Raw genomic sequence first — 24,663 nt, forward strand, 5'->3', positions numbered from 1 at the left:
ATGTCCAGTTTGTCTTGTGTTATGCACCAGAGTACCAAGTCTTGTTTTGGCTGATCACCATTCAATTAACTGCAGGTCTTGGAAATATCATCTAGTCACCACTGACCCCTAGTGAGGGGTTCTAGTATATTATTTATCTATAAAACTAAACAGCTTCAGCTCTACCTTTATAGCTACTACCATGCAGCACTCAATAGATCAACCTTATGTTAGACAATAGAAAAGATCTATAGAAAATTATCCTACATTTCCTTTATTTTCACTACCACTTGACTTAGAAACTTCCCCTCCCCGATTCTCCTGGCCACAATGACCATGAAGCAGTAAAAACAAAAAAGGTCCTTTAAGTTTTAAATACATTTTTATTTTCACTTGTAAAAGGATAATATCTAAGTTTCAAAACTGCAGCTGCCTGCCTAGCTAATGTACACATCACATTAAAACCATTCTATCCTTCAGTTTCCCACCTGTTTACCCAAAAGCAACAGCCTTTACAAAGAAACATTCTAAGAGAAAAAGGATCTTTAGATAGTTTAAAAAAACAAACAAAAAGAATTCACAGCACCTCAACACAAGTAACCCGGTATCAACTTGAATCTGCAAACTTGCCAGTCTTTGTACAAGGCTTTTGCTATAGTCCTAAAACTACACAATAGTATTCAACACAATTAAATAAAAATAAATACCAAATTTGTCCAATTCTGTCAAATGTAGTGAAGTTAAGCATTTGATTCACATTACCAGAAAAATAAAAATAAAATTGTGCTTTTTTAAAAAGTAGTGTTGTACATCGAACTGTAAAGCAAAATAAAAAAGTTCCAGAACCATGGTTTTACAAATTAAACAAGTCCAACATAAAAAAAGGTACAAAAATATGGATTATTTCTGAGGAAGTTCTGATGTCGGCAGCTTAAATAAACCAACAATACAGGAAGTACAGCTGATGTTCACATAATTGAACAGCTTCTGTTGAATGCCTTTGGATCTCCCTGGGGGAAAAAAAAAAATTAGTATTTAAATATGGTTTAGAAACACTACATTTTGAATATTGTCCAATTGTGGTAGCTAGGCAATACAGGCAACAAGAGGAGTCGCAGAAAATTATTCTACACTAGTTCACTAGAGGGAGCCAAGATGCTTTATGTTGCCAACCAGGACATGCAAGAGGTCCCCTGTTACCATGTCTTTAGGACAAAAAAGGCCACAATTTAAATCCATCCAAAATGATACAGGCAGAGCTTTACCTGCTGGTGGAAAAGGTCTTCCTCACTCACTTCAACCACATCTTCCTCATCCTCCTCCTCCTCCTCTTCCTCTGGAATAGTGGTTTGAAAGACAGTGGTCCTCTGAGCAATTTCCTAGGTTAGAAACATGAAAAGATCAGCAGATTAGTTCTATATGAAGCAAGGACTGGAGTTGCTAAATATCTTTTGTATTTTTCCATCCGCGCAAATAAAAAAGCTCCCCCAGATATTTTACCTCTCCCTGAGAAGTCTTCAGTATAACTTTCACATTTTCCCCAGTACCCCAGGAGCTCTGGTTTTTCCAGATAAGGTCTGTAGGAGGTCTGGCTCCAACTCCAGCATTAGAAGCCCAGATCTGTTAACAAGACAAGTTCACTTTTTTTTTTTTTAAAAACACACAAGTGGATCAAACTCTTAATCCCTTGATGGGTGAATGAAGTGACCTAAAATTTGGGATGCTGCACCAAATGTTGTTATGTTTGACAGCAGTTCCTAAGTGCAATCTTCATTTTTGTGATTTCTAATAAGGTAGTCTCATTATAGCAAATCATTCCATACAGTTTGAGCATCCAGCTGAGCTTTGCTGTCCTCGTCCAAACTGCATGAGGTGACAGCATGTTATATAAAAATCAATACCCCTGAAATTTAGCCACATCGAATAGTTTGTCCAGAATACCAAAATGTGCATGCAAAACTATGTTAGATCACTGCAGTTAGACTTACCGTGACCTTCTGGTTAGCCTTCAGTACATATTTTGAGGTAAACTTGTAAGTGGCTGAGGTTTCTCCAATTGTTCTAATCAGCTCCATGCCTCCCATTGGCTGATCCTGTGAAAAGCAAAAGTACAAGAGAACAGGTTATTTTTATATTATATAAGGTGGTCCAGTTAAGTAATGCAACATGTATACTGTACAAACCAGACTTCATTCTACCAGCAGTAAAGAAACCCACCGTCTCTGCCGTGTTTTGCAATCGGATGAATTTCCCATCAACGTCCAGCTCATCAATGCAGATGCTGCCCGTGGCAGAGGCTGAATGGGAGATGCTGACGCTGCTGCTGGCCTCAGACTCCTCCACGTCAACACGCTTTCTCTTGCCGCGAGTTGTGCGCACACTGCGGCTTGAAGAGGCACGAGACACTGTGACCCGGGACGAGGGGCTGGGAGACAGTCTGAGTCTGTGGAGGGAAGGACCACACAGACAAAATTAGATAGAAGCCCAGTTTGACCCGCCTGTCTGAGCGAGGGTGTGTCGTGCAGACCTCCGATTGGTTGAGGGGCAGGTCAACCTCAAAAAATTACGGTCTCCTATTCCTTGGGTTGTACCTAGTAGGATACAATCCAGCAGAAGCTCTGGCCGAAGAACAGAAAGCGAAAGTCTACAAAATGTAGAAAAAGAAACTGCCAGTTCCTGATGATACAGCAGCAGGCAGCAGTGGCTAACCAAAAAAAGGTAGCGGAGACAACTGAAAACTCCAGCTGTAGTATTGGTTACCACGCACCCATACTGGTAAAGATATGGTCCCTGGGATGTTATTTTAGCTCAGGGGGTATATCAGGAAAACCCCATTAAAGTATTGAGAGAACATCACAGAATCTGACACCTCGCAGGCCCACGGAGGTGGAGAGACTCTGCTTATAGCAGCCCTTTTAGTTTTTTTTTTTTTTTTTAATTTTTATTATGTATTTCTACATGTACAATACCTCAGGGCAATACCGATTGGTGGTAGCAACCCTGAGAGTGTCCACAAGAAAAGCATGTGTTAATAAATTCTGTGCACCTGCAAGGCGTCTCAAAGACACTGACTCTCGCTATCAGTGAACCACCCACACACTACATTCAGCTAATAAGCATAACTGCTTTGTATTGCCACAACTCAGCAAAAAACAGGCTTACTGCATTTTGCTTTACCTTGACTGTTTTACAAAAGCAGCAGACATCTGCATGAAAGCCTGTTTGAATCAAGTCTTGGTAGGCCTTACCTCTCCTCCTCTCCCTCTAGCAGCTTCCTGTAGGCGTTGATCTCCATGTCCAGGGCTAACTTCACATCTAGAAGCTGCTCGTACTCATTCAGTTGTTGCTGCATTTTCTCCCGGATCTCCGCAATCTCTTGCTCCCTCTCAGCCAGGACTCGGCGGCTGGTATCCCTCTCCCTTGCCAGTGCATTCTCCAGCTCATTGATCCTATCCTGCCACCCTCTCGACTACAAAAAGCAGTTTCATGTTAGTTGGCAGAGAATTGCACACCACTTTCACAAGTCATACATTTTAAACCTCTGAGAAAAAAAAAAAAAAAAAAACTACACACAGAGACTTCAGGCATGAACATACAAACTTTATTAGAATCCCATTTCAAAACACAATATTATTAGGCTCAAACATCTGCAAGTACAACCAACAAGCTGTGCTTGTTCAATGCATCTCCTCTTAAAATACTTACAGGATTGGCCACTCACCTCTCTCTGTAGGGTTGCAAGTTGGGCCGACAGGCTCTCGACCCGCAGGCGGGTCTCTTTCAGTTCCTCTTGGGCCATGTTGGCTGCGCTGCTATTCATCTCAGAGGACAGCCTGGTGTTCTCCACCTGGATTCAACAGACAAACAGGTCAGCATTTTGAATTGAACACAAAATGACAGTTAAAAATGAGGAACAGAGTCCACTTAGTTTCAGTTTGCCTTCCTGACCAACAGGAAGGAAATGCATCACTTGCACATCCAAAGGCCTAAACAGGCAATGTGCAGTCAGAGATTTCATCACAAGCCATAAAGTAGTTATTCCTTTACAGGTTAGTTTTTGATTTGTGTTTTAAATTGGTTGAAAGAGTAATCTAAATGTTATATTTTAAAACTATAGTTACCCTCATGACCTCTTAGAAAAAACTAAATTCAAGGCCACACATTTGTGAAGACCTAAACTTTTGCATAGTATTCAGTGCACTGCAAAATCTGCAGCCATTACCACATTTGTCAACGACACCAACAAATTGTACGACTCACTTGTGTCAAGACACTGCAGGCAATGTTACATTGTGCTATGGTTCAGGATTGATGAATTGAGGTTCTTGCTTCATAGAACAGCTTGCCGTTTCAAAACAGGTCAGTACACTTATGATTATGGCTGTGTTTTCTTCAAAGTAATCGGAGATTAAGATTTGTGTAATGTACCGATTGTCATGCAATACGTAGTTCCATGAATTTCCATTGCTGAATAGGTGGTAAATATATATTTACCACCTAAATACAAAGGTTTTAGTGGCGTACTACAGGTCACATTCAAGAACCTGGCAGCCAGTTTAATTTCCTTCCAGTAAATGTTTGAACACATTGCATAGAGCTGCATAACTTTTTACCACCCAGCTGCTTATCCCCACGATTTCCACGTGGAGTGCATGCAAGTCCAAATCTGTCACTCCCACAAGAATAGCGTGCAGGGTGTTATCTGTGCCTCTGCAAAGCTTCATGTCTTTGACTTGCTACACTAAATCAATATACACAACATATGCTACTATAGTCTGAAGTTTTGTTTTTCGCTGGCAATAGTCCTTAAGAAATGTACTTGAAAGACCAGACCATCTGTAGATACACAGCTGGGCAGTTGCAATCAGAGTAAAAAATGAATGCCTACTACGAGAATGAGATGAGGGTATTTACTTCTTTGTTACAGGAGGGTTTAAGGAAACCTTGCCAGGACTGGTACTGGTCAAAATGACAATTTATTCTGTTGTTGAAGTACCTTCACTTCAGAGATGATGCATATAACAGCGACGTTTTCTGATGTACAGTACCGTGAAGTAGTATGACCCCGGTCTGATTTTCCACATTTTTGCATATTTGACACAATGTTATCAGATCTTCAACCAAAATCTATTAGATAAAAGGGACCGTGAGTGAACAAACACAAAATTGATACTTTATTTATTTATTAAATAAAGTTATGCAACAACCAATGCCCCCATGTGAATAATTGCCCCCTTAGACTCATTAACTGGTTACGCCACCTTTAGCAGCAACACCTGCAAACAAACGCTTCCTGTAGTTCTTGATCTCACAGCGCCGGGGAGGAATTTTGGCCCACTCCTTCATGCAGAACTGATTCAACTCAGTGACATGTGTGGGTTTGAGCATAAACTGCTTGGTTTCAGGTCCTGCCACAACATCAATGGGGTTCAGGTCTAGACTTTGATTAGGCCATTCCAAAACTTTAAAATTTCTTTTACTTCAACCATTCCAATGTAGACTTGCTTGTGTGTTTCGGATCATTGTGTTGCTGCATGACCCAGCTGCACTTCAGTTCACAGACGGATGGCCTGACATTCTCCTATAGAATTCATGGTTCCTTCAATGATGACAAGTCATCCAGGTCCTCATGCAGCAAATCATCCCCATATCATGACGCTACCACCACCATGCTTGTCCGTTGGTATGAGGTTCTTACTGTGGAATGCAGTGTTTGGTTTTCGCCAGACATAACAGGGCACATGTTGGCCAAAAAGTTCCAATTTTGACTCATCTGTCCCTAGAACATTGTTCCAGAACTCTTGAGGATCATCCAGGTGCTTTTTGGCAAACTTGAGACGAGCATTCATGTTCTTCTTAGTGAGCAGTGGTTTCCGCCTTGCTACTCTGCCGTGAATCCCATTTTTGCCCAGTGTCTTTCTGATGGTGGAGTCATGAACACTGACCTTAGCCGAGGTGAGAGAGGCCTGAAGATCCCTGGATGTTGTTCCAAGGTTCTGTGTGACTTCCTGGACGATTTTACACCTTGCTCTTGGAGAGATTTTGGCAGGACGGCCACTCCTGGGAAGATTCACTACTGTCCCAAACTTTCTCCATTTGGACAATATGGCTCAGACTGTGGTTTGGTGGAGCCAGAGCCTTAGAAATGGCTTTGTAACCCTTTCCAGACTGATAGGCATCAACAACCTTTTTTCTAGAGGTCATCAGGAATTTCTTTTGATCCTGGCATGATTTGCCTCCAGAACCTGTGTGCTGACAACTTCACTCTGATGGTAAAGGGCTAAAGTTAGTCAGATTTATATTGGATAGGGCTGACCCAAATCAGACCTGATTGAATACTTTGGTTAACCAACAGCTGACCCTAATTATCCCTTCAATTAGGTTGAGTTAACTACGGGGGGCAATAACTTTCACACCCGAAGACTGCATGTTGGATTACCTTGCATACCAAACAGACTCCCTCTATATACTACTACAACCCACAAAAAGATCTGACCAAATTCAATATGAACAAATGTGCAAAAATGCAGAAAATCAGATGGGGGCAAATACTTTCACAGTACTGTACGCGTACCTGATAAACGATAGCACCGATGAGAGTTTGAAGAGCATCTGCTTTGAAATTTATCAAAGAATTTCTAAAAAGTGATATGACTGCACAATTATTTTGCTGCACTACAATGCTGCAATTGTAAACATTGTTATTTAAGTTCTATTGAAATATATTTGTTTTTATAATAGAAAAAAGTGTGTATTTAAAAAAAGCTGAACTGTCCAAAATCACCAAGAATGAAAAATCTGCACAAAAGCACCAAAATAAAATGGGAAGCTGGTGGTTAAAATGTCTTCCAGCATCAGAAATATTCCTGCTAAAGATTGCACTGTCCAGTACAAGGGGCCATTTCACATGTCATTTGCTTGATAATTCACAGATGGTGAAAACAGAACATCTTTAAAAACTAAATATTCTCCAATTAAACATTTAAATGTGGTCCAGGTAAGTAATTTAAATAATTTAGGAATATCTGTTGTATAATTAAAAGTGAATTACTTTTCTTTATTGCATTATTTCTTAATTCATTCATTTATGCAATAAATGAATAATTAAGAAATATTTATTTTCAGACCATGATGTGTCATGAAAAGCATTTTTTTTTTTTTTACTGTGGGGGAGGGGGGGGACTTTCCAATTTGCCATAACATCCTGTATAACCATAGCATTTGAGTTTTTTGTTCTGATGCTTTCTGCTTACCAAGTCCCCCCTTGAAGATTAGGTAGTTTCAAGGGTATATACCGGTTAAACTCTTAAACCAAATTGAAAATGTATCAAACAAATGAAGCTACACATATACACTTGGAGCTGCATTTGTTCTTCTCCATACCTTTGCATGGTAAGTCTGTTCCATCTCATCCTTGTAGATTTTCACTTGCAGGTCATGCTGTTCTCTCATCTCAGACAGTGCCTGGGCCAGCTTGAACTCGTACTCCATCTGACGACCAGAATCCACCTCCACCATCCGAGTCTCGTGACTTCTGCGCGTTTCCTTGATCTCCTTTAGGAGACCCATTAGCAGATAGAGTCAATGTTAAACAGCAGCTCCTGCAGACATTCCCACTATCTAGCTCCCACCCCATCTCAGTCCAAACTCTACAAAAGTGGATTATTTTGGATACAAATAAATGACTATACATTTACCTCCCCTCCCAGCACGTGGCCCAACACTTTCAGAACAAGACGATAATTTTGGACCACTTTATTTATTTATTTTTTTTAAACAAACAAAAATAAAAAAAAAATAGTGACAAATTTAAAAAAAATTATTCTAGAAATTGTCAAGCACAAACGTATTGAAGGCCAGCGTGACTTGCCTCTTCATACATGTTCCTGCGGAACTCCAGCTCCTCACTGAGGCTCTGGCAGCGGTTCTCCAGGTCCACTCTCAGGAGGGTCTCCTCTCCCAGCTGCTTCTTTGCAGTTGCCATCCCAGTCTCCAGCTGTGCATCACACAATTTCATTAATAATCTAATATACAATTATAAAACAATAGTTTCCACCAGAATGTCTCATGTCTTGCTGCGGAAGGGACTTGCCAGACCTATACATTAGTTATACTGGGTATTGGGCCACCACTCACAAAGATACACGCAGCTCAAATCCAAACTCAGTTACATACTACTGATTTACTTCAATAGCTAAAGTGGTGAACCAAACTGTTACTGTGCATGGTTACACTTCGAAATACTTATTAGGGGATATATCTTGCACATTTAAATACTGAAAACAGGAAATAGTAAGGAAGCCACTCAATTAGGTGTTTTTCTAGAGCTCCTATTCAACGAGCTTTGTTAAGACGTTTAAAACAACCTTGGTGAGAAAGCTTCGACTATGGCTCCCCCTGCTGGTGAACTATGCAAACAGAATGCAAATACAACAGACCTCCCATCACTATGTATCGCTGTTCTGAATACAGAAACATAAGATGGGATGGGGGAAGACTTGTGAAACTTGGGGAATGTGCAGCAATTGCAGACAGCTTTTACTTCAGTCCAGATGTAAACATTTTCATTACTCCTCACACCTGGGCCATGTCATTGCCCATTCAAAAATAAAAATTAAAATAAAGACAGAACATGACCTTAAGTTTAAGAATTAGAATTCAACTTGTGCTAAAAAAAAAAAAAAAAAAAAAAAAACACACACACACAATACACCCTGGGGAATTCCATGAGCGTGTAATTTTACGCATTAAACCGATCACACATAGGTGCGCAATATTAAATATCGCAGTTAACAGAGAAACATGTTGGATCACACTGAGGATAAAAGGGAACATTGATCGATTTTGCCAGAAAATACCAGGACAAAGGCCCCACGTTGCAAATCTATCAGCAAAAGGAGAGTAAGACGGTCTTTGTTTTGTACACTAAAGGTGGCACCCAATGCAATCCAGAGCACTCTACCGCCAGGGGAAATTGACATCACCTTGTTAAATGCCGAGCACAGCAACTCGTTTTAAAAACTTTTTAGTATTTTGGTAGCCAGTATGAGAGAAGAACCCAAATCAACTGGACGCTACTTTTGTTACTTTGCACATACTTGTACAGAGATACAGCAGAATTGATTTTTTTCTGTGCGTAAGTCCCTGGGGTGTAACTGAACAGACCATGTTAACACCTAACTTCACAACCCAAAAGGTGGCACATCTAGCAGTTGCTACAGAAATGCTGCTCCAATATACCCCCCCCCCACAATTACTTCACCATAAACTGCAGCCAAACTGTGCATCTACCTGTGAAAATTGATCTTGTAGATCGTCCAGGCTGGCCTCCAGGGATCTCTTGTCGCAGAGTGCTGTGGCCAGGACTGCCTCTTTGGAGTTGAGAGACGCCTCTGTGTCTTTAAGCTTGGCTTGGGTTCCATTAAGTTCTGACTCTTTCTTTGCATAGCTGCGGGAAAGATAAAAAGGTTGGTTTACACACCACAGCTGTAAATGTTAATGAGCTACAAAGCTTTTAAGTTTACTGGCAGGAGTTGTACATGTAGCTATCGGGAAGGAACAATGTAAGAAGAAATGAATCGATGTACGTGCATTTCTCATGATGTCCTATTTGAGAAACCCATTCCAAACAAGCAGAGTGACCACAGGATGCAGCTTCCAGGTCAGAGCCCAACACGGCAGCAACACCCCCCACCCCAAAACATTAAGAACCAAAATGTTTGCAGATAGTTCGAACACACTTGTACCAAACGATATACAACAGTAGTAAACAGTTGTGTAAAGCTTAAATCATGAATGACCGTGGAGTGTTTCGCTTCACTGCACCATACAACTTCAATGAAAAGCCATGTTGATGACTCTACATTTTTGGAGGGGCTTCAGAAAATGGTTGATGTAAAATACTTCCTGCTGTAATACACAGCACAATAACTCTGTGGTTGCTTAATAAATACAGCTACACAGCTCAAATCACAAAGACTGAATGCACCCCAATAAAATGACTACAGCAGGAAAGGAAAATGTGGCTCCGTGCAACACAGGGAAAGCATTCCTAAACAATACTGTCATTCTTTGTGTAGGTTAACGAATGGGGGTAGAGGGCAATTTGGCATGAAACCAACTTCTGTTAGAACACAGAAAAAAGTAGTAGCCCAAAATGAATAGCCTAGCTTGCCAAAATAATTCTTTATAACCAAAAGACTCCTCCACAACAGACCCAGGTTCAAGAGTGGATGTTAACGGAAGAACACATTTGCCAAAGACTGGACCAAAACCAGCATGAGCTTTATCCAACCAGACAGAGCACTGTAGCTAGTCTGACATTGTAAAACCTACCCCTGACAACATACAGCTTCAGGCAGCTGAAACGGTCCTTAGGAAAACAGTTCCTTCTGCTGTTCTGTCCATCTGTTCATTCACAGGCTCTAGAAAAGGAAGGCAGCACACAGCCCACACCTGTCCAGGTCTCTCAGACTAGTATAGTTAACAGACAGAGAGGACTTACTAGAAAAAAGGAGAGCCCACTCTGTGATAGCTTACTGCACAAAGCCAAATTTGCTAGTCAGAAGGAAAAATAATATCTATAAAAATGAAGCTTGGATTTTAAATGTTTTAGTTGTCATAGCCTACCACAAACCACCAAAAGTCTGTAAGTCTTTGATTAAGACTGCCTTGCAAAAAAGCCATTGTGATTTGCATCTTGTATTCTAGTCAGGGGTCTTACAGAGAGCTGGCCATGTCACAGCAGCAGGATGTGAAGACAGCCCCAACACATACCTTATTTGACAGTGAGCCTTGGAGTGTTCGGAGTAACTACTGTTCAATAAAGATTAGCAAAGGAAAGATAAAGGCTCCCTCTTCGAGTCACCAAGTACCTCCGAGTATTTTCAAATAAGCAGATCTATTTACTATGGATAGTATGGACGAAGTGGAAAGGTAAACAGTGTGAAAAGGAGAGCTGAACTATTAGTTTTACTATTAATTTTTTTTCTATTTAAACGTATGTATTTATTTTAAGTACAGCATATGGTAGAAAGAAATAGCTCTGAATGCATGGTGCTGGTTTCACAATCCCATAACTCAGGGCAAACAAAAGCACTCTAGAATGAAGAGATACAGATACTGTAGAAGCCCTGCCCTTATTCTTGACGATGTCAAAAGAGGCTAATTATGCCCGGTATAGAATTTGGGAAATTACTAGTCTGTCTTTACAATGTTTTAGTATATTGACAGTCAATTTGATAGAGGGTCAGTTCTGAAGGATGCGAAAAGAACTTTTGAAAATAGTTTTAGATACTGGAAGTTCCCCACTATTTCCTGTACTATTCAGAAAGCTGCATTCAAGCAGCTCCTCCTAATAGTTACCAGGAATGCAGAAATTCAAAGCTTATTTTTGCAGTCAGTCTGAATGACATACCGCTTCCAATATCCTGTGGCTTATCTTTAAAACGAATGTTCCTCAAAAACTACTAAAATAAAACTGGAGGAACTGGCAAGAAAGTCAGAGCATAGTGAGCATTTTAAACACAGAGTTTGTAAACATTTAAAACTAATACTTTTATAAAAAGTTCTTCACTTGCCTAAGAAAATTGGAATACTGTTAGAACTTGTTTAAACAAAACTACGTTGATAAGTAGGCTGTCCTGCTGCAGTCACGGGTCTGTGCTAGTTTCGAGACATCGGTAGTGTTCTTATAGCGCAGATTTCCGCAGTTCTGCACAGAATCGCGCAGATGTGCTGTCGACGTCACGCAACACCCACAGAAATCTGTGCAGATGATGCATAGCCCAGAGCAGCTTTGAAATGTTACTGCGGGAGGCTGACTGCGGCTGTGAACCAAAGCGACGATGCAAAGATCACGAGTAACCTGCTAATCATAATGCAAATAACCACTAAAAAACTACTGCTACCACCTTGTTAGCGGAGGCTAACGACATTTTATTATACAATGAAGCAGTGAACAATCTTGTCACCGCTATATTAAATCAATTTAAACAATGTACTAAATCCGTGATAAACGAGGTATAATATTACAATAAAGTAATTGATTAACATTAACCTGACATGATAATCCAGACAAATGTAAAAATAGCACGTTGAAAATGTGTGCGGAACTGCAAGGTTTGGAGAAGCGTTTCTCTAAAGCTGTGCGTGATGTCAGAAAGACAGCAGGCAAGAGCAGCCAGCGCAGCAAGATGAGTAACAGAAGCAGCAATTGAAACGTGTATTCTGTGTCGTTGACCGTTTCCTTCAAAACCATTATCAAAATTAACCATTGTTTAAAATTATGATAACTGTGGTGTAGAACAAAATGAACGGTACTAATACCGTAATGTAAATAAACCGCAGTAAACCGAAAAAACGGTATACCGACCCATCCCAGCTGAAGGGACGGGCTTTTACTGCTGCGCCATGGGACCATTTTGTTGAATTTCAATAGCACATATTCTTCACAGTTTAACATAAGCAAAACTCTGAAATACCGTTCCCTTGTGCAACATACAAAATACCAAGGTGCTGAGTTTCATTTATGGATTAACTGAAAAACCAACAAGCTTATCTTTATCATAAGATGGACTAATCATAATAATAAACACCAATACAAAATGTAGAAAAGTATTTCCTACCGTCTTGGTTTCATTTTGGTAAAGGATATTACAACATTGGGATAATGACAATTGAATCACATTTAAGTTACAGTATAGAACAACAATGACAAGTAGCTTAAACATTTGTAAAACTACAGACCTGAAAAAAATGATCAGGTTTTGCACATATGCAAATTGTGAAAGGCCTCCTATTTTTTTTATTGATCTTTGAGATGGAATTACTACATGTGGTAGAAATCCATGTGCTTGAAAGGGTAGGGTTTTTGTTTTTCCCCTGAAAATCAGGTAATCACTGCCTAATTTGGTGTGTACAGGTGTCTAGTTGCTGTAGTGGAATGGACACTGTGGCCAAAGCTGCCGTGAATAGACTTATTTTGACAGGCATTGCACCCATGGCAATTGCCACATGGCCACCGTTAATTTCGAGCCCCGTTTCAAGCCTAGAGTTACAGTAAAAACCTGTGAAGCCACCCATCTTTTCAGTAGCCATTTGCTGCTTTTGACAATCAAATACTTGCCATGTTTCTAGTTTTCTTTGTATCACATTGTGAAGCGGAGTGTGTGGATGCAGACGAATGTGCAATTATCAGTAAATGGAGTTCACTGGTAGTTTTAAAATGAAAAACAAGGTGTTCTACACAAATAAGCCAGAGGGTTCTGTATTTGGACAGAGTCATTCTTCTGGTGGGTTTTGTCTGCTTCACATGCAGTTTTGTTGCAGGATAAATTGGTTTCATGGGTTAAATAAACAGAGGTTCACAGTAACAGTGGTATGAAATTCAAAAGAACAGTTTGGTCAAATGTTCTGGTTGAAGACAACAGGACTTTATTTGGATAGCTGCTGCCCAATTTTGCCAGCTGTTCTCTCCATAGGCCACACATTTGCTGTGTCACTCAAGTGATTAGCATGGGGATTCAAAACTTTGTGTTTGGGACCTTTTATAATTGAGTTATGTACTACATTAAGCATTTACTCCAACTGATATGGATTAGCATCACCCATTTAAACAGCACTCATTGTGCCCTTAACTACTCAACTCAAAAATCTCTCCAGCATTCCAGATACTACACTGCAAGGACAGAACATGGAAGCAAATCAAATGTTAAACTACCCCTCCTTAAAACCAGTGTAATTTCACACAAAGGGAAACAAATGGGATCCCAGCAACTTGAAGTAAAACAAAATCACCCCCTGCCACTTAAATTCAGCATTAAAGCCACCAGTACAACGACAAAATGCGATGAGCATGATACATGAACTATGTACAGAAGAATTAGCAATAGAATTTCACATTAACTTGACAAGCCATTCTCCAGACATATGCAAAAATGACCCTGTACAGTCGACAACTGGATCTGCAAACAGATGACAAGCACGGCATTCAGTACAACAGCCTCCACTGTGTATCCCCAGTGAGGGGAGCAAAATAAAAATAACACTGTGGATCTGCTACAAGTCAGTCAACACTTGATGTGTTTCAAAAGGAACTGAACTATTTAATCGATGCTGCAGGGTTATGCAACCCGGTCATTCCAATTTACAACTACATTCGTGTGACTGGATCGTCACTGGGCCCCCATGTTACTGTTTTATGGAGAAGGGTATTGATTCTTTATATCTATATAGAAGCATGGCGAAACTAAAATCAGGTGCATAACTCAAGTGGCAGTAACACGCACATCTCTTGGGCCGAAATTAAAAGTATTCATATGTATTAATTAATAAAATACGATGTCTGCACATCAGTAGAGGCAAATGAGTACCAATCAATTTCATTACACACACTAGTTTTGTTTAAACAAAGCAAGGCTGAATAAGGCGGTTCCACCAATTCGTGTTTAAATAAAGCACCAAGCACCATATATATATAGTGTCCACACACACACTATTTCGCAACCTTTGTCTAGGTTAAGTCAGCCATAATTGAATGATACGACAAAGAAAGCAAATTTCACCCAGTTAGAGTCCTAGATTTGATAAGGCAGATAACGCACTCGTTTAGCAGTAAAAGTAATCATACAATATATATTGAACATCAATCCTCGTGTTAAAGAAAAAAATACCTCCGCCCCTCCTTTTCAAAAACATAACATCCATGCAGAACGACCCCCTTTATCCCAACTATTAACGTGCTGGGGAAAAAAGAAAGCGGTACAGGCGATTGGGATAGCCTGAATAACGTCGCGGTTATATCAATATAGGCTTAGAAGTAAATAATTCAACATGAGACTAAAACAGATAATACTTCGAGAAACATTTAGGCGAGCTATGCACCCCTCTCCCTATCGTATCATGCAAAACAAAGGTGTGGCACTTACTTTAGTTCCAATGTATCGATAAAAAAAAAAAACATACTGTTGCCTACACTAGGTTACAAAGTATCAACTACGCACGATACACGAGCACCTTCTGTAATTCCTCATTTCAAACTTCATAGAAAACGTGGTATAACTTAGTAAAAGTTCACAGTAGTTCTGACATTTATCAGGTGCAAGCGATTTCATCTCAACACCCAGGTTGAGTTGCTGGTCTGACAACAGAACTGTTGAAAGCGCTTTTGCTCACAGGTGGAATACACAGCGTGCGCATTTTAAACTGTACTAGCAAACACACGCGTTTACACAAGCACTGCACACAACAGCCTCACATTAATGCCACTTAAGTGCCTAAATCACAACCTTTCTTACACCTTGAACCGTCTAAACAGGTTTTGTTTTTAAAGTTCATTTTCGCATGATAAGGCACTTGCTATAGTAAGCAAAAATACTTGTTACCCTACAAACGAGATGTACTTTACTTAGGTAGACGTGTTTCTTTAGCCTACAAAAAGTAAAAATCTTACTTCTGCAGCAGTTGCTCGTGCTCCGTTTTGATCTTGCCCAGTTCAATCTGCAGCTTGGCTCTTTCTCTGGCTGTATCATCCAGGGATCTCCTCGTGTCTGCGAGCTCGTTTTCATAGAGGGACTTCAAGCCGGTGAGCTCCCGACTCCGAACGTCTTCTTTCTCGGAGATCTGCAACTGCAAGACGCTGTTTTCAGATTCCAAGCTCCGCACCTTGTCAATGTAGACTGCCAGACGGTCATTCAGGTTCCTCAAATCGTCTTTCTCCTGCAACCGGGTTATCCTGGTAGGACTCAAAGGGGTGCTTCCAGCGCTGGAGCGGCTGCTTATTCTTTGCCCGGCCGGGGTGGAAGTTGCCGTCGCCATTGTGACAAAAAGAGACAAGCAAAGCGGGCAGAAGCGCCAACCGGCAAAGATGCAAAAATAGTTATTAAAAAAAAAAAAAAAAAAAAAAAACACAAAACAAAAAAAAAACCTTGTTTAACACTTTTGTAAATAATATAAAATATATATATACACCGAAGACACTGCAGATTTAAAAAAAGAGCCCTTTTTCTTGCAAATATGTATCAATATAAGGGCGTACTGTGTTAATATGAAAATGAAAAGAAAATTAATAAAAATGTTAAGAAGCAAAAGGAGTTAGGAAAGCTGCAAAAGAAAAGGAAGCTGCAAATCCCACAAAACCGCCTCCTTTTAGTACTTTGTCTGAAAGAAAGGGTTTGACTAATATGGCCGCTAATTTACATACAGGGGCAGCGTGACTATTTGAAACCAATGATATTTTGTAACGAAACGCGTCCTTTAAATTTGGGCATTTAAGACAAAATTCAAAACACAGCAGCATAGCCCATCGAGCCGAGCAGTACACGTGTAATGCATAATAGATCCGATTTGTCCAGCTCTCTGCAATACAATGCAAATTGCGATATTTTTGTGTTGAAGGTGTTACATAATTGCAACATACATAGGGAAGCTTAAAATTATAACTATATTAAACAGCAGTAGTAAACATAAACAAAACGCATCTCTATTTTGATTTTTTTTTTTTCAAAAACACGCAGCTTTTTATACTTGTTGACATTTGTTATAGTTCAAAGATTTCGTTTAAATGTTTAGTGAAAAATAGACCTTTCATTTTTTTTCCCTATGTGCAAATTTACACACACCTAGTATTGGTTTGATAGCTAAATACATCTGCTGTTCGCAATTGCTGTACAGGTGTATCTTTTTTGAGATCATCGTTTTATAATTATTCGGCATTTAAATGTTAATTATATTTATGTGTTTCAGGAAGGCTCTGGGACAGCAGCATCCTTTCTAACACAAAAAAACAGCTGCAATCGAAAGCACCCGTATACGCATCCAGTAGTTGTTGAATGTTTTAATGTTAAAATGGTCATATACGCGTATATTCAATTGATCTAAGCAGTGGCAGGTCTAAATCTTGTGTTTGATCACTGAATAGGGTTGTGAAAAATCAAACATCTAATCGTGAATGCAAAGCTCTGTAGCGTATGTATGTATAAAAGTTCAGAAACTTGTTTTAATTTAACGAACTGATTTTTTCAATACTGGGCACATTTTTTTTTTTTTTTTAGATAACTTGGAGCAACCCTGAGGTCAGACTGTTTACCAACAAGGCAAATAAAACAGTACCTGGTCCAGATTAATGAATTAAACAAGTATTTCCAAGTCTCAGTGTAACTGGCATTGCGAATTCCAGATATTTAAAACACAAGTCACATGTTAGGAATCTACTAATCAAAAGCATGCAGCCCCGCACAATTGTATGAACAGGCTGATTCAGCTGAAAGCTTGGTGCTGGAGTTGACAGATCAACAGTGCTTGGTCAATAGAGTCGCCTCTTCTAAATCAGTAATCCATTTTTTATTTATTTATTTTTTCTTATAACCATCAACTATTAAGACAAAAAACTGCACTTCTGTTAGATATACGCCTAGGGCATTCCAGATGTTATTTTGTGTGCCTATAATCAGCATTCTGTCTTAAGTCTTTCAGAGCCGCTGTGCACTAGGGTTTGAGATCTGTCCTCTACATCACTGCAGGAAGAGCGATTAAAAAAAAACCCAAAAAAAAAAAATAGTACTCTGGCTTTTCTGTTCCATACCACACCATGGATTGTTCTTGCTGTGTTAGCTGTTTGACAATGTGGGCCATGATCCTTACCCTATCAGTGCACTAGAGCGGACATTTTGAAAAGAGCTCTGAAACAGACTTTAAAGTTATAAGTGTAAAAAGTTGTCAGGATGTTAACAATGAAAAGTAAATTACAGGTACATTATTTAAACAGTTGTAGCAACATGTGGGGACGGGTAACGCTATATATTTTTTTGAAACCCCACCACTTACTCTTTAAAGGGATAGATTGATATCATCTGCTGGTGCCTGAACAACCAACTGAATGAGCTTACTTACCAGTGGGTTTAAATAAATTACTACACACATGCTATTCATTATTTCATTTTTGAACCCACAAACAATTCAGTAACATGTTTTAGAATTACAGAACTCAGGCCTGAAAACAGAATAAAAATATTTATGGTAAAAACAACAGTTTAAGTACAAAAGCAAGAACAAAAAGACATGGTCAGTACTTGAGAGTGCTTTAAATGCTGCAAATAAAATATACAACAAAAGGCTTACAAAGTTTACTCACTGGTACATATTCATTCAGCAGTACTCTACATTACAAATATAATAACCATATTTACTGATCTGTTCAGTACTTACAAAAATAGTTAAGAATGTTTTAAATAGTTAATAACAATTTAAATAGCTCAAAGATAAATGTAACAGCAATAAATTAAAAAAAGAAAACATTCAAAACCACATTAACAATACAATACAATTCAGTGGAATTTGAACAGCAGCACAGAGAGTAGAGAACTGCAGCAGACACTTCATTCTCAAAGGCCTACACTCTTAAAGCACTTCATTAAGTGGAAACAATTTAAGGGGAAAGAAAGTCGGCAGCCAGTATGGTCCTGCTATATTGCTTCAATCTGCTGCAGGACTTTATATTCTGCACGCCTGTCCAGTGTGCGCTGTCGGAACAGAACGAGAACTGCAAAGACTGTGCCAAAAGAAAGCATGCCGCCTTCAAACTTCCAGAACTTCAGTTCTTCTTGAGCAGCTGAACGGCAACTAAAATAAAACAGGCAAATCAATCAATTATAAACTTCACATTTACAACTTGACAAATTATGTATCTTAGCAGATAAAAAGAATGCTGTGGAATTGCATAAACACCAGGTGGCAGTACAAGTAGTGTCACACATTTATTACCGCATTGAAATGAGGTCATGCAGTACTGTAGGTCTTAAAACTGAGTAGCAAATTAACTATAGCAGAACAGCATCAATGACATGACAAATCTGTGTTTTGTGAACAAACTAGGCATACATTGAACCCAACTGTGACCAGAATGGTACAGCTGGTCAGCTAAAATGTTTAAAGTTACCATTTACAGTGTATCTCCAACTTGCATCTTACGATGAAAAAATCCCAACTAATGACCAATGGCTAAATTAACTGAATTTGAGTTACTGAATATTGACTTACCTTCTGTATTCTACTTGGCCCGAATGTTTGCACTTTATTTTTTCCACAAAGCCAGAAAACGTGCATTCCGATTCGGTCTTCTGCGGGTTTAATAAGAAGGCAATACAACAAATATGTATTATACTCTTATTTCTTGTATTGAACTGGCTTACTAATAATATACACTATTCCAAAATATTAAAGGGTGGAACATGGTGAAAAATAACACCACACAGTCAAAAAAGCATTTTGCACCAGTTGTCCCCTCTTCAGATGTGATCAGTAGTACAAACGGCTGCTCAGGTGATAAAGTTTTTCAGTGTTGGTTTGTTAATCAAGGCTTCTAATGATGCCAGGTGGTGTCAAACAAAGATTTCTGACTACGTCCAGACCGAAGAACAGGACGATCTAGACATCAACACCATGGGGGACCATATTTGATACTGAGGCATTCATTTGGATAATTTTTAAACTGTCTAAAAGACTGACCTCCAGAGAACAAGCCTCTAGACATTTTGATTTTCATGTTCAAATGCATGTCCTTGATGTTACACACATAATCCAAATCATTTATCAGTTAGTGTCAGTGTGTAAAGAGCGATCCCTTGAAATACTGAAATGTGACTCTTCTAGTTAATTACGCATGGGAAAAATTCAAGTTTGCACCTTTAAATTTCCGGAGTAGTGTACTTGTAACATATTGTTTTTTCTAATGTAAATGGTACCTTGTTTAATTTACAAATTATGTAAAAAAAAAAAAAAAAAAAACAGTAATAATAATTGGGGGCAACAACATAAATAAATGTGATTAATGTGTTCCGTAATCAAAAGAGAAACAGATCATTCAACACCAGATTTTTGTAAGGAACTTCACAGCAAGTGCCAATTGGTTGGTAGTGTTTAGGTTTAAGTATACAGTATCTCTATCAGGCTAACGTGTGGCATGGGGTTTAGTAGGGTTCCAGTTTCCAATCTTGTTCTCTTAATTATTTTGTTAAAACTACAGTCCCACAATCATGTGTCTTTTGTGCTTTTTTACGTTATGAAAAGTATTTACTTACTCTCCTGTCGTGCAGCCCGAAACAGCCCCAAACAGGGCAAAACATGTATGCCGTTGCTGTACTCTGACTTTTAAAATGCTGTGAATGTAGAACCCTTTTTGACAACTTTCATGCGATTTGATTGGCTTTTATAATGCTTACATTTGTATATCCTGATTACCCATAATTCCATAGTTATTGCTTTCTCCTATCTTAATTATCTAGTTCCCGTGGTTCACCATCAATCCACATCTTACATCTGATGATTTGTTGTAATCATGGGGTGGTTTAGTGTACCTTTGTATAGTCATCGCATCGAGTGCACTCCTGTTGCACTGTGAATTCTTCAGTCTCCCAACAAGACTGACGATGTGCGTTGCTAGCTATTTTTTTTTTTTTTAAAGAAAAAAAAGTCACAATCAATACAAGACATGCACTCTAAAGTGTAACATATCATGTTTTGTAACTTTCTCCTTTCAGAATAATTTTTTCCAAAATCCAGATTTGAGAGTAAGCTCCTATTCTTTGCACAGCCCTGTGCTTGGTGTCAATGCCATTCATTGGGATTATACAAGTTGTATGACTGCTCTGCCGTGGAAAACCATTCACTACAGAGCATTTCAACTTGGTAAGGTAAAGCCACCAAATGTCCACCACAGGTCTTGAAGTAGCAGACATCTATAATACTGTTAAATGTATTAACTGCTCACCGCCAAACAGCAGGCTGTCACATTCTGACAAAACACAGCCTTGACAGGAGTGGATTACAAAATGGCACCTCTTCACAGGTGTTGATTTTAAAATGGCTTGGGTGACGAGAACACTGATTGGCTGTACAATACTCTAAGTAGCACAGCAGCTTTGTCTCTTCATCGAGCTGCTGTTTTCTTACACTATGTTGTATTTGTGGAATGGGCCACTTTATAATTGCAAAAAAGCACTTTAAAAGGTGTGCATTTTTGTAAATGATTTTAATCATTTCTGCAATACAGTATATACTAGCAAAAATGAACAGTAGGTTTTGATCTGACTGAAGGAGCTTCATTCATTTTAATGTTCATGTATTTTAATATTTAGTGAAGGCATTTCAAATGGCATATTTATTAATGCATAATTAAAGCAATTAAGATTTTCTGAATAAAGAATTCCTTTACATTTTACACTTACTTATTCCATCCTCCTGTTTGAATGGTGCTCCCTCACAGAATCTGAAATGGAGAGTACAGCATGGGATTACTGAGACTGATTGCACAGTCAAAAAAGTAGGTAAAAAAAATACGGTTTGGACTGTACAGTACAACTCATTATAAAACGTTACTGTTGTGAAATGGCACCTCTCTTTTTCTTTCAGAAGAAATTACTAAAATGCCATGTTTATTAATGCATTAGTTTCTCCAATAAGAACAAAACAAGAATCACGGTTACTTGATTTTTTTTTTCTTATCACAGCCAGCTCTTAGCAGCATAGGTCATGGCTTATAGAATGTTTCAGTTAAGGCTAAGGAAATACTAACTTAACAAATCAGTAAGAAGCTCACTCTTCTACACTTTTCTAAGTCTCAGACTTTGAATTTAGCAACTGTCACTATCATCATTAAAACCCTGTATGCAATTTTACGATTGAGTCATTTAAGTGTTAAGATACACAACTACCTGGTCACAGACAGGTTGTAGTGAAAACTGCAAAATACAAACTACAGTCCCTTGAAAATTCCATGCAAGAAGGAATTATACACTGCAGATAAATTTTGCACACAAAATGTAGTTTGTCATCATTATTATACAAATAAGTATCAACAATTTTGTATAGTCCTGTTTCTCAGTACCTTTATGTAAAAGTTAAGAATTCAAAGCTAAATTAGAAAATGTTGACTTTGTAGATTGTGTGTAATATCTATGAAACAATATTTAGGAAATAAAACAACAACATAAAAACTAAATATATACTTATTTTAAATGAAGTCATATTGCTATAGTGGAATTATATATAAATATATATATTAGTCCTGATAAAAGACTGGTTGAAAGGCATTCCAATCCTATTTCTAAGTACTCATGGTTCTGGTTTTCATTAGTCTCTCACTCAAAAAATGATATTGTTTTTAAATATTATATTTTAAAGGCCCTTTTAATAAGCACAATAACACACTTGACTGTGCCACACAGCATGCCTGCATAACACCTTGATGTTGTGTATTACAGCCTACCCACTGGCAGGTAAAACCATTCAGCCCTGATTCCTTACTACTGCTATGTCTACCAAAACAGTGCTACAACTGTGAATCCCACTGTAAACATAATTGGACTTTTTTAATGGAGAAATGTTTAATGTAATAGAATATATCTAAAGATTTGAAGAATACATAAAAAAAAAAAAAAAAAACCTCAAAAATAAATTACTGGTGCTTAAAATATAAATGTTATTAATATAATTAACTTGAATTGTGTATTTAGCATTCAGTGTTTGATCATACTGCTTTTCATTTTTCAGTTTACAGCTATCAACAAGTGTATGACGCACACAATGAAAAACCTAGTCATCACTGGTTAATTTGCTTAGTTGTTTCCATGGTTATAATTTTAACTATGTTCACATTTTAACCAAAAGTTCACCACCGCACATCGCCCACAATTTTATTGAAGAACAAATTAAACATTTCTGAAAAGTGTATGCTTACCCAACGTGTGGATACAAAAAACTCCATCCCATCCATAGGAAAGGCAAGGCACCAAGTGAGCTAAGATTCATCCTCTTTGTCTTTTATTCAGACAATTCCTTTGTACCAGGCTGCCGCAAAAGAAAACGATGCAAGTAACCGCTGAAAGTACACAGAAATGCAGTACTGTAAAGACTTTGTGTCACATCCAAATATGGCAACACTATTTACCTTGGGTATATAACTTAAATGAATGGTGGCTTTAAATGTAATCTGCCACTTCATGCTGCTTCTATGGAATAAACATAGTACAGAAAGCTGGCAGGTGGTGGTACCAGATAAGGGACAGCATGAATTTGGAATGCTCAACATGGCCACCATTTATCTCAGGTTGTAATAAAAATCGACACACAAGGCACAATGTACTACAACTGGCAGGTGTGTGGGCTTTAACAGGTGTTCTGCCCATTGTTTGTGACATTTTGGGGAGGACAGCTAAATTAATTAAGTTTGTGCTTCATGGCACTCTTATTTCTAACTGTCTGGCCAACCTCTGTACACAGCCAGCATGTAGAATACTCGACCTTAATGCCCATGCTTTGATGTTTTATCAAAACCTGACAAGTGGTTTACAGTAACTCAGCCTGTAGGTGTCAGGTACAGTTCAACATTTGACAAAGTTTGAGTCCATTAAATACCAGTATCGGGGAATACAATATTCTGAAGTATGTGTGCGATATGTTCAGTAGCTTTTTTCTGCCTAAGTGATTGAAATGAATTTCCTTGTGGACCAAAAGCCCCCCCTGTAGCCGATTGTGGAAAATAAAGTTAAAATACACCCACAATTATACAAGAAATACTGAGATTGCACATATGTATGCATGCTCTACAGTTACACTTCATGGGCATTTGTCGTTCGCAGGCTTGCACAACATACTACAATGAATACATACGTTAACATATTGCCATACAAATTAGAACAAAAGTATTTCCATCCAAAACATAGCACCGAAAGTACAGTTTGTGACAATTACACAAGCATATTATTAATAATAACTTACTCTGTCTGGATCGGTGTCACGTTGTAGTCAGACAAGTTCGGCCTGTAGATATCACATAGTTAGAGCTTTGTCATGACATCATGCTTTAAAGATGTTAAAAATTACTCTTTATACATTTGTTTCTAGTTTTCCAGTTGTTTTAGAACACCGTATCTTTGCGTGCTAACAAATAAGTGACAACACGACACTGCTAAGTAATAATGCAAGCATTTAGTGACATCAGCGCGACGTCATTAATAGGAAATGCTTTTCTTAAACGTGATTGACGATTTCTTTAGCCAATACGTTGCAAGTTGTTTAGGGGCAGGGCAGCAGTTCTGCAATGAGAAGTCTCTATGTGAACACGTTCTATTTCCTTCTTTGTACTGTTGTGAAGTTGATTAACAAGCGAGGAAACGTGGGTGCTAAACATTAATTGTGAAAACTACTGTCACGCTCTATTGCGAAATGTACACAAACAATCACACTTGCTATTGTTAAATATGACATTTTCTCTGTAGAGATTCAACGTTTCAGAAACGACAATGTGCTACTTTGTTACGGTAGTGCCCAGGTTGTTCGGCTGAAGCAGACACGGGTCACCACTTTGAAAAGGGAAATATTACCGTATATCTCACAGAATGCTCATAGTTTAACATAATGAATGAATGTAACATTTTGATGCGGTTTTACCAATTAATAAGGCTCGGTGAGACACTGCTTCTTTCTTTTTTACAACAAAAGAAACTGCCCCGGTAGACCAATATCTAAACGTTTTAAAAATGTCAACTAAATCTTCTATATAAATGTAGTACTTCATGACCCATTGGACATAATGGTAAGCATGGTAATACATGTAGCAATACCACCCAATTTCTTAAATCCAGGAAACAAAAACACTTAACAAACACACTTATATATATATATATATAT

At 38.5% G+C, this 24,663-nt stretch overlaps 2 protein-coding genes across 3 annotated transcripts; both read right to left on the reverse strand.

Moving 5' to 3' along the window:
• Positions 1 to 342: 342 nt before the first annotated feature.
• Positions 343 to 15,888, reverse strand: LOC121302377 (lamin-B1-like). The gene is made up of 11 exons (XM_041232311.1): positions 15,431 to 15,888; positions 9,271 to 9,427; positions 7,850 to 7,975; positions 7,363 to 7,533; positions 3,701 to 3,826; positions 3,228 to 3,448; positions 2,197 to 2,422; positions 1,968 to 2,072; positions 1,480 to 1,599; positions 1,245 to 1,358; positions 343 to 989 (listed from the first exon to the last, which is right to left on the reverse strand). Exons 1-11 carry the CDS (start codon positions 15,793 to 15,795, stop codon positions 948 to 950), a joined length of 1,773 nt encoding a protein of 590 aa, XP_041088245.1. The 5' UTR covers positions 15,796 to 15,888; the 3' UTR covers positions 343 to 947.
• A 2,087-nt stretch (positions 15,889 to 17,975) lies between these two features.
• Positions 17,976 to 23,988, reverse strand: LOC121302385 (protein JTB-like). Of its 2 annotated transcripts, none has more exons than XM_041232334.1 (6): positions 23,752 to 23,988; positions 22,712 to 22,821; positions 21,201 to 21,241; positions 20,331 to 20,416; positions 19,015 to 19,094; positions 17,976 to 18,597 (listed from the first exon to the last, which is right to left on the reverse strand). In XM_041232334.1, the coding sequence occupies exons 2-6, from the start codon at positions 22,780 to 22,782 to the stop codon at positions 18,441 to 18,443; spliced, it is 435 nt and encodes a 144-aa protein (XP_041088268.1). In that variant the 5' UTR covers positions 22,783 to 22,821; positions 23,752 to 23,988; the 3' UTR covers positions 17,976 to 18,440. The 2 variants fall into 2 exon arrangements, with proteins under 2 accessions (XP_041088268.1, XP_041088258.1); XM_041232324.1 differs by having other exon boundaries at positions 22,712 to 22,852; positions 23,752 to 23,987.
• Positions 23,989 to 24,663: the final 675 nt, after the last annotated feature.

Source organism: Polyodon spathula, chromosome 2 (assembly GCF_017654505.1).
Source record: "Polyodon spathula isolate WHYD16114869_AA chromosome 2, ASM1765450v1, whole genome shotgun sequence".
Lineage (NCBI taxonomy): Eukaryota > Metazoa > Chordata > Actinopteri > Acipenseriformes > Polyodontidae > Polyodon > Polyodon spathula.